The sequence below is a fragment of the Somniosus microcephalus genome, chromosome 7 (genome assembly GCF_052327205.1).
Source record: "Somniosus microcephalus isolate GS21.2 chromosome 7, FLI_Smic_1.0, whole genome shotgun sequence".
Lineage (NCBI taxonomy): Eukaryota > Metazoa > Chordata > Chondrichthyes > Squaliformes > Somniosidae > Somniosus > Somniosus microcephalus.
The window spans coordinates 202,470,299-202,483,431 of record NC_140993.1 but is presented as its reverse complement, the minus strand read 5'-3'; the positions used below and the strand labels follow the sequence as shown (position 1 = coordinate 202,483,431).

At 43.0% G+C, this 13,133-nt stretch overlaps 1 protein-coding gene across 2 annotated transcripts in view; it reads right to left on the bottom strand.

The window, feature by feature from the left end:
• tgfbr1b (transforming growth factor, beta receptor 1 b) overlaps nucleotides 1–13,133 on the bottom strand; it is a 112,144-nt gene that overhangs the window by 24,938 nt on the left and 74,073 nt on the right. Inside the window, exons 6-9 of one of the 2 annotated variants that reach the window (XM_085993348.1) lie at nucleotides 12,799–12,955; nucleotides 8,536–8,660; nucleotides 7,953–8,083; nucleotides 6,620–7,322 (exon numbers count right to left, since the gene is read on the bottom strand). In XM_085993348.1, coding sequence (XP_085849474.1) covers nucleotides 7,194–7,322; nucleotides 7,953–8,083; nucleotides 8,536–8,660; nucleotides 12,799–12,955 — 542 coding nt within the window. In that variant the 3' untranslated portion in view covers nucleotides 6,620–7,193. Of the gene's footprint in view, nucleotides 1–6,619; nucleotides 7,323–7,952; nucleotides 8,084–8,535; nucleotides 8,661–12,798; nucleotides 12,956–13,133 lie in introns of those variants that run through there. The other variant, XM_085993349.1, reaches the window with a different exon arrangement.

Genomic DNA, 13,133 nt, shown 5'->3' with positions numbered 1-13,133 from the left:
ACTGAATTTAAATAAAGGAAACTACGATGGTATGAGGCGCGAGTTGGCTAGGATGGATTGGGGAATGTTACTTAAAGGGTTGACGGTGAATAGGCAATGGCAAACATTTAAAGATCGCATGGATGAACTACAGAATTTGTTCATCCCAGTTTGGCATAAAAATAAAACAAAAAAGGTGACTCAACATTGGCTAACAAGGGAAATTAGGGATAGCATAAGATCCAAGGAGAGGACATATAAATTGGCCAGAAAAAGCAGCAAACCTGAGGATTGGGAGCAGTTTAGGATTCAGCAAAGGAGGACAAAGGGATTCATTAAGAGGGGGAAAATAGAGTAGGAGTAAGCAAGCTTGCAGGGAACATAAAAACTGACTGTAAAAGCTTCTATAGATATGTAAAAAGAAAAAGATTGGTGAAGTCAAGCATAGGTCCCTTGCAGTCAGAATCAGGGGAATTTATAATGGGGAACAAAGAAATGGCAGACCAATTAAATACATACTTTGGTTCTGAGTTCACAAAGGAGGACACAAATAAACTCCCAGAGATGTCGGGGAACATAGGTTCTAATGAGAGGGAGGAAGAGGGAGGAACTGAATGAAATCAATGTAGGGAAATGGTGTTAGGGAATTTGACGGGATTGAAGACCAATAAATCCCCAGAGCCTGATAATCTACATCCTAGGGTACTTAAGGAAGTGGCCCTAGAAATAGTAGATGCATTGCTAGGCATCTTCCAAAATTCTATAGACTCTGGAACAGTTCCCATGGATTGGAGGGTAGCTAATGTAACCCCACTATTTAAAAAAGGTGGTAGAGAAAAAAATGGGGAATTATAGATCGGTAAGCCTGACATCAGTAGTGGGGAAAATGCTAGAGTCCATTATAAAAGATGTAATAGCAGAGCACTTGGAAAACAGTGACAGGATCGGACAAAGTCAACATGGATTTACAACAGGTAAATCGTGCTTGACTAATCTACTGGAATTTTTTGAGGATGTAACTGGTAGAATAGATAAGGGAGAAACAGTGGACGTGGTGTATTTGGACTTTCAGAAGGCTTTTGATAAGGTCCCGCATAAGAGACTAGAGTGCAAAGTTAAAGCACATGGGATTAGGGGTAAGGTACTGACTTTGGAAGATAAGGTACTGACTTGGGCAGAAAACTGGTTGGCAGAGGGGAAGCAAAGAGTTGGAATAAACAGGTCTTTTTCCGAGTGGAAGGCAGTGACTAGTGGGGTACCGCAGGGATCGGTGCTAGGACCCCAGCTATTCACAATATATATTAATGATCTAGACAAGGGAACTAGATGCAATATCTCCAAGTTTGCAGATGACACAAAGCTGGGTGGGCGTGTGTGCTGTGAGGAAGATGCAGAGAAACTCCAGTACGATTTGGACAGGTTGGGCGAATGCATTATAATGCGGATAAATGCAAGGTTATCCACTTTGGTGGCAAAAACAGGAAGGCAGATTATCTGAACGGCAATAAGTTGGGAAAAGGGGAAGTGCAACGAGACCTGGGTGTCCTTGTGCACCAGTCGCTGAAGGCAGTTAAGGTGGCAAATGGTTTGCTGGACTTCATAGCGAGAGGATTCGAGTACAGGAGCAAGGATGTCTTGCTGCAGTTGTACAGGGTCTTGGCAAGACCACACCTGGAGTATTGTGTGCAGTTTTGGTCGCCTTATCAGAGGAAGGATGTTCTTGCCATGGAGGGAGTGCAGCGAAGATTCACCAGACTGATACCTGGGATGGCAGGAATGACATATGGAGAGAGATTGGGTCGATTAGGCTTATATTAGCTAGAGTTTAGAAGAATGAGAGGGGATCTCATTGAAACTTATAAAATTCTAACAGGACTAGACAGACTAGGTGCAGGAAGGCTGTTCCCGATGGTGGGGGAGTCTAGAACCAGGGGTCACAGTCTAAGGATAAGGGGTAAGCCATTTAGGACTGAGATGAGGAGGAATTTCTTCACCCAGAGAGTGGTGAACCTGTGGAATTCTCTACCACAGAAAACAGTTGAGGCCAATTCATTAAATATATCCAAGAAGGAGTTAGATATATTTCTTAAAGGCTAAGGGGATCAAGGGATATGGGGAGAAAGCAGGGACAGGGTACTGAATTTGGATGATCAGCCATGATCTCATTGAATGGCGGCGCAGGCCTGAGGGGCCGTATGGCCTGCTCCTGCTCCTACTACTTATGTTCTTATGCTCCTATAGAACCAAAGATGTAGAATCAGTCTGGGTGGAGCCAAGGAGCACCAAGGGGCAGAAAACATTGGTGAGAGTTGTCAAAGGCCTCCAAACAGTAAATGGTAATGTAGGGGATGGCATCAAACAGGAAATTAGAGATGCATGTAACAAGGGTACTACAGTAATCATGGGTGACTTTAATCTACATATAGACTGGCCAAACCAAATTAGCAATAATACTGTGGAAGATGAATTCTTGGCGTGTGTACGAAATGGTTTTTTAGACCAGTACGTTGAGGAGCCAATTAGGGAACAGGCTATCCTAGATTGGGTATTGTGCAATGAGAAAGAGTTAATTAATAATCTTGTTGTGCGGGGTCCTATAGGGAAGAGTGACCATAACATGATGGAATTCTTCATTAAGATGGAAAGTGAAGTAGTCCAATCCGAAACTAGGGTTCTAAATCTAAACAAAGGAAACTACGAAGGTATGAGGAGTGAGTTGGCTATGATAGATTTGGGAGCTTCATTAAAAGGCATGACGGTGGATAGGCAATGGCTAACATTTCAGGAACAAATGCATGAATTGCAACACTTATACATTCCTTTCTGGCGCAAAAACACAAAAGGAAACGCGGCCCAGCCATGGCTAACAAAAGAAATTAAGGATAGTATTAGATCCAAAGAGTAATATAAAGTTGCCAGAAAAAGTAGCAAGCCTGCGGATAGGGAGCAGTTTAGAGTTCAGCAAAAAAGGAGGACCAAGAGATTGATTAAGAGGGGAAAAATAGAGTATGAGAGTAAACTTGCAAGGAACATAAAAACAGACTGTAAAAGCTTCTACAAGTATGTAAAAAAAGATTAGTGAAGACAAATGTAGGTCCCTTACATCAGAAACGGGAATTTATAAATGGGGGACAAGGAAATGGAATGGCAATTAAACAAATACTTCGGTTCGGTCTTCACGGAAGAGGACACATAACTTCCCAGAAATGCTAGGGAACCAAGGGTCTGGTGAGCAGGAGGAATTAAAGGAAATTAGTATTAGTAAAAAAAGGGCTGGAGAAATTAGTGGGACTGAAAGCTGATAAATCCCCAGGGCCTGATAATCTGCATCCCAGAGTGCTAAAAGAGATAGCCATGGAAATAGTGGATGCATTAGTTGTCATCTTCTAAAATTCTATAGATTATGGAACAGTTCCTGCAGATTGGAGGGTAGCAAATGTAACCCCACTATTTAAAAAAGGAGGGAAGCGAGAAAAGAAGGAACTACAGACCAGTTAGCCTAACATCAGTAGTAGGGAAAATGCTAGAGTCTATTATAAAGGATGTGATAACAGGACACTTAGAAAATATCAACGGGATTTGACAAAGTCAACATGGATTTATGAAAGGGAAATCGTGTTTGACAAACCTACTGGAGTTTTTTGAGGTAACTGGTAGAATAGACAAGGGAGAACCAGTGGATGTGGTGTATTTGGATTTTCAGAAGGCCTTTGATAATGTCCCACATAAGAGGTTAGTGTGCAAAATTAAAGCACATGGGATTGGGGGTAATATACTGGCATGGATTGAAAATTGGTTAACAGACAGGAAACGGAGAGTAGGAATAAATGGGTCTTTTTTGGGGTGGCACGCAGTGACTAGTGGGGTACCACAGGGATCAGTGCTTGGGCCCCAGCTATTCACAATATATATCAATGATTTGGATGAGGGAACCAAATTTAATATTTCCAAGTTTGCAGACAACACAAAACTAGGTGGGATTGTGAATTGTGAGGAGGATGCAAAGAGGCTTCAAGGTGATTTAGACAAGTTGAGTGAGTGGGCAAACACATGGCAGATGCAGTATAACGTGGATAAATGTGAAGTTATCCACTTCGGTAGGAAAAACAGAAAGGCAGAGTATTATTTAAATGATGACAGATTGGGAAATGTTGAAGTACAAAAGGACCTGGGTGTCCTTGTATACCAGTCACTGAAAGTAAACATGCAGGTGTATCAAGCAGTTAGGAAGGCAAATGGTATGTTGGCCTTCATTGCAAGAGGATTTGAGTACAGGAGCAAGGATGTCTTACTAGAGTTATACTGGGCCTTGGTGAGACCACACCTGGAGTAATGTGTGCAGTTTTGGTCTCCTTACTCAAGGAAGGATATACTTGCTATAGAGGGAGTGCGGCGAAGGTTCACCAGACTGATTCCTGGGATGGCAGGACTGTCATGAGGAGAGATTGGGTCGACTAGGCCTGTATTCACTAGAGTTTAGAAGAATGAGAGGGGGATCTCGTGGAAACGTATAAAATTCTGACAGGGCTAGACAGACTGGATGTTTCCCCTGGCTGGGGGGTCTAGAACAAGGGGTCGGACATTTAGGACTGAGATGAGGAGCAACTTCTTCACTCAGAGGGTGGTGAGCCTGTGTAATTCTATACCAGACAGCTGTGGAGGCCAAGTCACTGAATATATTTAAGAAGGAGATAGATTTCTAGACACAAAAGGCATCAAAGGGTATGGGGAGAGAGCAGGAATATGGTATTAAGATAGAGGATCAGCCATGATCATACTGAATGGCGGAGCAGGCACGAAGGGCCAAATGGCCTACTCCTGCTCCTATTTTTCTAAGTTTCTATATATAATCACAATCCCCCTTGCACGTTGAACATCAATTACTTTCAATGGGGTGGTCTTATTGCTATGTGCAGTAGACATCCTGGAGATGTATGGATGAGCTTGCTTGGATAATCTGTTGAGTGGGAAGCTTTGCATATTGAGATTTCAAAGTAGCAGGAACAAAACTGCGTTTGTCTGGCCTAATGACATCTCTTTTTTAAATTCTTTCCTGAGATATGGGATTCGCTGGCAAGGCCAGCATTTATTGCCCATCCCTAATTGCCTTCGAGAAGGTGGTGGTAAGCCACCTTCTTGAACCGCGGCAGTCCGTGTGAAGGTACTCCCAAAGTGCTGTTTGGGGGGGGGGGGGGGGGGGGGGCAGAGTTCCAGGATTTTTGACCCAGCGACGATGATGGAATGGCGATATACTTCCACGTCAGGATGGTGTGTAACTTGGAGGGAAACTTGCAGGTGATGGTGCTCCCATGCGCCTGCTGCCCTTGTCCTTCTAGGTGGTAGAGGTCGCAGGTTTGGGAGGTGCTGCCGAAGAAGTCTTGACGAGTTGCTGCAGTGCATCTTGTAGATGGTACAGAATGCAGCCAGTGTACCGGTGGTGGAGGGAGTGAATGTTTAAGATGGTAGATGGGGTGCCAATCAAGCAGGCTGCTTTGTCCTGGATGGTGTCGAGCTTCTCGAGTATTGTTGGAGCTGCACTCATCCAGGCAAGTGGAGAGTATTCCATCACACTCCTGACTTGTGCCTTGTAAATGGTGGAAAGGCTTTGGGAAGTCAGGTGGTGAGTCACTCGCCACAGAATGCCCAGCCTCTGGCCTGCTCTTGTAGCCACAGTATTTATGTGGCTTGTCCAGTTAAGTTTCTGGTCAATGGTGATCCCCAGGATGTTGATTGTAGGGAGTTTGGCGATGGTAATGCCGTTGAATGTCAAGGGGCAGTGGTTAGACTCTCACTTGTTGGAGATAGTCATTGCCTGGCACTTGTGTGGCGCGAATGTTATTTGCCACTCATTAGCCCAAGCCTGAATATCATCCAGGTCTTGCTGCAGTCGGGCACGGACTGTTTCATTATCTGAGGAGTTGTGAATGGAACTGAACACTGCGCAATCATCAGCGAACATCCCCACTTCTGACCTTATGATGGAGGGAAGGTCATTGAGATGAAGCAACTGAAGATGGTTGGGCCTAGGGCATTACCCGGAGGAACACCTGCAGCCATAACCTGCGGCTGAGATAATGGGCCTGCAACAACCACAACCATCTTCCTTTGTGCTAGGTATGACTCCAGCCATTGGAGAGTTTTCCCCCCCGATTCCCATTTGACTTCAGTTTTACTCAGGCTCCTTGATGCCATATTCGGTCAAATGCAGCCTTGATGTCAAGGGCAGTCACTCTCACCTCTGGAATTCAGCTCTTTTGTTTATGTTTGGACCAAGGCTGTAATGAGGTCTGGAGCCGAGTGGTGCTGGCAGAACCCAAACTGGAGCATCGGTGAGGTTATTGGCAATTAAGTGCCGCTTGATAGCACTGTCGATGACACCTTCCATCACTTTGCTGATGACAGAATAGACTTATGGGGTGGTAATTGGCCAGATTGGATTTGTCCTGCTTTGTGTGGACAGGTCATACCTGGGCAGTTTTTAATTGTTGGGTAGATGCCAGTATTGTAGCTGTACTGGAACAGCTTGGCTAGAGGCCTCTACAAGCATATTGGCCAGCAGCTGCCAGGTCTGCACATTCTCTGCTGTCCAGAGAAAAACACTCTGAATTTTAATGGACATTCCCTAAAATGACATGCACAGATTTTCCCCAATGGTTTCTCTTACCCATTCACCCAGCCAACATTCCATTCATTTGAAAACCAAGGTGTAGCCCCCACTAGAAACTCTGCCAAATTCGGGGAAGGCAGTGTCACACTTGTAGAAAAGAGGGCAGAAGAGGAAATAGATGATTTATTCTCCGTTAATCTTACAGGAAACTTTCGATTAACCGGCCCCTAAATAACCGGAACGCTCTATCCACCGGCAAAATTCAGGAGTCGGTTCAGGTAACTTTTTTTTTTACTTTTATTACTTTTTTTACTCCATTTGTTGCTGTGCAAGGGTGTAGCTGAAGCTGTTGCTAAGCTACAGAGACGCTTGCAACTTGTGCCGATTGTTTTGAAGCACAGGGTTTGTTGCTTTATATGGAGCTCTGAGCTCCGTATCTTTTACTATAGCGTTCGGTTATCCGGAATTGTTGGTCCCGTCCGTGCCGGATACCAGAAAGTTTCCTGTATTTGCTTTGGTGGTCTTTTCTCTTTGCCACGGCAGGATCAGACATTGTACCCATTAAATTGCACTTTTGGATGCCATGGTTTGCCAGGTCTTCTTTTAATTAGGCCAAATGACAATACAATTCGTACAAGAACCAAAAATGAAGACAAAATAGAATTGGCTGGACAGACAAAAGAATTACTGCTGATTTGAAAAGGAGAAGCTCGAACACTAGATTGAATTGTAGAAGCTGAAAGCAGAACAAAAATGAGACACATTGTAGATACAAGACAGAAGATAAGATGAAGCAGCAACACATGCTTGCATTTCAAAATGAGGGATGCGGACTATGAAACCAGTCAGTGAGGGTCCAATGGATTTCACCTTTAGTTCAGTGCATAACAGCTTCCCTAAAATTTAGATAGCAATATTCTTAAGGGCTTTCAAATCATAGTGCTGAAAAAAGATCCATCGTATCAAAATTAAAACCTCAAAACGTTTGGATAGGAAATAAAAATTAATTAGACAAGACTGGTACTATAACTTTCTGAAACTAGATTCACCATGATGAAAAAACAGTATTAAACCAAAAGTCTAGTGCCAATGAGAGAAAAGGAATAAAGGCTGTAGTTCAGAACAAGGTCTGCCATGAGTGAGAGGAAAAGACGGAATAAAATGGCATCACAATTATGCAAATATCTTTTATCCTTGGGTAAATTTCTCTCCCCTTTCCCATGGAGGTTGGACAAATGAGGAAAAATAATCAACTTTCTGCTCACCTAGATCAAATTAGTAGGTCTTGTACCAATGGAATGTTTCATCCATGCAAGTACATGAATAACAGACTTTAAATGTAATCAATGAAGTTCACAAGCATTACCTCACAACTTTGCCACCGGTTAGGAATGTTTGGCCTTAGCTTCTGCTCACACACCACTTTTCTCATTTCTTCAATTGAAGGGTCTGACGGTACGAGGTCATAGTAAGGCAGCTGATAGTCTTCATGAATACCTAAAACATCAGTTCAAATGCAATTTATTGGACTGTTATTTTTTTTTTAAAAAGCTAACACTTTCTGTTCATATTCCACAGGTCAGAAACTATTACAATACAAGGAAATGACAAACAGGGAAAACTAATCTAGTACATGCATATTGGAGGCTGGCCTGAACTTTTGAATTCTCATTTAGTCTTGCCAAAGGCACATCATGATCATTCATCACACACCAGGAAAATAGAATGCCAAGCCCACAGCATAGTTTGCCATTATAAGATTCCACTTTTTGCTCATCAAGGTGAGGAATGTAAATACCTGGAAAGGGAACATCTCATTTCAGTTACCCAGTGTCAGCAACTGGACATGGTGAGATGCAGAGTAAAGCTCCCTCTACTCTGTCCCAAATCCCATTTCACAACCTAAATTGAAATGGTATGAGAGGAAATGTCTGGAATGTTTTACTTACCACCCACTGAACATCTCCGAGCAATTTCCCAGAATACCAAGCCCATAGCATAGATATCTGCTCTTTTAAAAGACTCAAAATGTTTCATGTTTATGGAATCATCAAGGACTTCTGGAGCCATGTATCTGATAGAAAAAGAGAAAAAGACTTGAACACTACAGGAAAGCATTAATGTAAACCTATTTAAATATAGATCAGTTTTTAAAAACAAAGCCAAGCAGTTGATTTTCACCCCACCCTTGATACAGTTCTTGTGGAATTCAATGCCAGCAGTTACATTGTAAGGTGTACTATAAAATTTGATGGGCGAGTGGATTACATCTTGATGCAGACAAGGATGCTGACAAAGGGGAGGGAAACAGCATCATCATGGAACAAGTAAGGGTGGGGTTAATGGTGCTGAGAAAAGGCAAGGGACAGTTACAGGGAATTCTATTAAAGGGTTAGATATCAATTTCTGCAGCTATGGCCAGAAGGCCCAAATTGTCACCTAAGTGCCAGGATAAGGGAGATAACAGAATGAGTAGAGAAGATTTGAGAAAAGGACAGCTTGAATTTGTGGCTCATGCTAGAACCAATAACAGAGAAGAACACGATGGAGGTCTTGCAAAGGAAGTTGGGTTATAAAGTAGTACTTTAAATGTAGCAATTTCATCATTACTTCCAGCTGCCAAACGCTAGGCCAGTCAGGGAGAAGTTGATTACACATCCCTTGACCGATCCTGTCCTTAGGAGTGTTGGATTGGATTCTGGGTAACGGAACAGGACAAGTGACCCGAATGCTGGAGAACACTTGGGGAACAGAGACCAGAACCTAATTGGTTCACAAAAATAAAAAAACTCAAAGATAAGGGAGTTGGACTAGAAAATAGCTCATTTCAGTGGAATGAAAGGGGACCTAACCCAGATTAACTGGTTGCAAAGAATAGCAAGTCAAACAACAGATCAACTGTGTGAGATATTCAAATAAGAAATGGATAAAACAGACTAAATACATTCCAAGCAGGAACAAAGAGGTGTGTCAAATGATAGGGCTCCACCTCGAGAGCTTGGAGTAGGGTTCTGAAGGTGTGGAAAGTTTCCAGGAAATTTCTGGAAATTTTCCACGGGAATTTTGCCCAAAAAAGCACGTTAGCATAATATTGTTTCTTTCCCCCCCCACAGGTCCTCTCTTAAAATTACTAAGAGAGATGGAATCTTAATTATTAAGGAATTTCTTAATCAATATAGGTTTATCTTTTTACTTGGCTGGTTTTAATAATTACAAGTTTTGTGTGTGACTGAACAAATGTGTCCTGATTGGTTGGATGAGCGATTAGCTCCCTCTATTGGTGATGTAGCATCGTGCGTGCACAGGTCATGCTTCCATCACATGGAGCATCAGGAAAAATTTACTCACCCTGTTGCAATCGTGCTGATCGACCGCAGTTCAACACAGAGATGAATGCCCTTTATTTCTCTGCATAGAACAATGCCACGTTTACCGTCGGATTTGTGGAAGCATTTTACCCCGGCATTAAAGATGGAAAGACTGTGTACATGTGCAAACACTGTACAAAGCCATATGTAAAGAATGCCACAAAGATGCAGCAGCATTTATCCAAATGCAACAACTTCACTTAAAGCTCACAGCAGTCAGCCCAGAGTTCCTCTGCTTCCATTCAAGAAGATGATGGTTCACATTCAGCATCAGGCTCCTTATCATCAGCAACTACTGGCCCACTTGGAAGGTTCTTTGATACAATGGATAACCATAGCCAGAAGAATGCAGATGAGTACCTTGCTCGAGCTGTATATGCGACAGGCTCACCCCTCATGCTCACAGCCAATGTGTACTGGAAGAGATTTTTCAATGTTATTCACCCTGCCTCCCACCAGACATGCTTTGTCTACTTATTTGCTGGAGGCTGAGTATAACGGAGTCCAAGGAAAGCTCAAAGAAATGATAGAGATGGCAGACTGTGTTGCAGTTATCTCAGATGGGTGGTCAAATGTACGAGGGGAGGGCATCATAAACTACATCGTCACCACTCCTCTCCCAGTGTTCAAGAGCACAGACACGAAGTACAATAGACACACACATTGCTGATGAGCTGAAAGCGGTCATCAACGATCTTGGATCACAAAAGGTCTTTGCAGTAGTTACTGACAATGCTGCGAATATGAAGGCTGCTTGGGTTCAAGTGGAGGGGGCCTACCCTCATATTACATCTATTGGGTGCGCAGCTCATGGGCTCAACCCGCTCCTCAAGGACATCATGGGTTTGAGAACCATGGAAACACTGTACAAGAGAGCCAAGCAAGTTGTTAAGTATGTCAGGGGAAAACAGGTAGTTGCAGCAACCTACAACTCCAAGCAAACGACAAAGAACAAGAACACCACACTGAAGCTGCCCAGCAACACTAGATGGGGTGGCGTTGTCATAATGTATAACAGCCTTCTGGAGGGTAAGGAGTCGCTGCAAGAAATGGCAATATCCCAATCTGGGGATATGGAAACCACCATCAAGAAAATACTGTTGGATGATGTGTTTTGGGAGAGAGTGGTTAGCAGCCTTAAACTAATCTCACTAGTATCATCTGCAATTGCTCAGATTGAAGGAGATGATGCTGTCTTGTCAGATGTTCTCAGGCTTTTTGCTGATTTAAAAGAACAAATCAACATTGTCCTACCCACATCCCTGCTGCTCAAAGCAGAGGAGAAGGCAATTGTTCAATTCATACAGACGCGTCAAGAATTTTGCTGCAGCATACATGCTGGACCCAAAGTATGTTGGGAGACCAATACTTTCTGGAGAACAGATCAACAGCACTTAGTGTGATTTCTACCCTCTCACGCCACCTCAGTCTGGACGTGGGCAAAGTTCTGGGAAGTCTGGCAAAGTTCTCTACCAAGCAAGGTCTTTGGAATGGGGACGGGATATGGGAATCATGCAAGCATATCAGTGCACATACGTGGTGGAAGGGACTTTGTGCATCTGAGGCCCTGTCCCACCTTCATCAGCGGCCTCTGAACGAAACTGGTCACTTTTGGGGAATACGCATTCAAAGGTGCGCAACAGGCTGACTAACAAGAGAGTGGAGAAACTGGTGGCTATCCAGGCGAACCTACAACTTATTGAGCCAGATACAGAAGTGTCCACCACACAGCTAGACACTGACACAGAGGAGGAAATGGACACGTCAGAGCCAGTCAGAGAATCAGGAGGAGCAATGAGGAGTAGAAGACTCAGAAGACTCATGAGTAGAAGACTCAAAGGGACAAAATAAGGACAAATTACAGGCTAAATAAGCTGACGCTCTTTTTATTTTATTTTAGATGGGTCTTTTTTGTGGGGGTTCAATAAAGTTCAAAATTATAACCTAAATAAAGTTTTGAAAGCCTGTTTTTATTTGTATGGAACAGTATGTCTATTTTGATGACAAAGATAATATAAGGGTCAGAGACAAAAACCATCAGTGTGCAAAAAAACCTCAAAATTCCCATAAATTCCCATGGAAAATTTCCTCTTAAAAATTCCTGGAATTTTGCAACCCTAGCTTGGAGCAAAATGAAGTTAAAAAAAAAGGCCAATGATGAATATAGAAAGGGGAAGGTACAGAAAGGAAGCCTGTATATATCAGTAACATAGGTAATTAGCTCACCGCGTCCAAGATTTGGTTGCCTCGTTAAATCTGCTGTATTATAGTGATGGACACAGTTACCTTTAGCCTGAAGTGGGAAAGCAACTTGCATTTATACAGCGCCTTTAATATAGGAAAACACCCCACGGTGCTTCACAGGAGCGTAGTCAGACAAAGACTGACACCGAGGCAAAGGAGGAAATATTAGAGGGTGCAACTAAAAGCTTGGTCAAAGAGGTAGGTTTTAAGGAAGGTCTTAAAGGAAGAGAGAGTTGGACAGGTTTAGTGAGGGAATTAGTGAGCGAAGGGCCTCGACAGCTGAAGGCATGGCCGCCAATGGTGGAGCAAAGGGAGTGGGGGAGGCATAAAAGACTGCAGTAAAGAGACCACACACTCAAGTCCCCACCTATCTGTGAGCAATGCCACAGGAGATGTACTAGTGTTTTTAAAATTCACATTTAACAGCATCCTTTGGTGACATGGAACATGGGAAGAAATAGCATTCTTCAGGGAAAAAAGAGACAGGTCATTGATTATCCCCTAACGACACTACAAACCGGCGACATTTAGTCTGATGCTCATGGTTATTTCATAAATGCAAGCATACAGAATATGTGTTTGTATTTATACATGCTTTACCTTTTTGTTCCCACTCTGTGATTTGGAGCAATATCAATAGTATCTGTGGCTGAATCGTGCCTTACTGCCAATCCTAAATCTGCAATGCAGCAAGTTCCATTCTTCTTTACTAGAATGTTTTTTGATTTCAGGTCTCTGTGAGCGATTGCGGGTTTTCCTGTGGAAGAGTGATTTTCATATTAGAATGCAAACAGAGTTGAATACATACACCTGCAAGCGTCTTCTGGGAATTGGACTAGTTCTACACAGACACTATTTAAATATTCATCAAGTATTACTATGCCAGCAGAGGACACCTGCTGTGCCAGTCATGCCTATTTACAAAAGCAACCTTC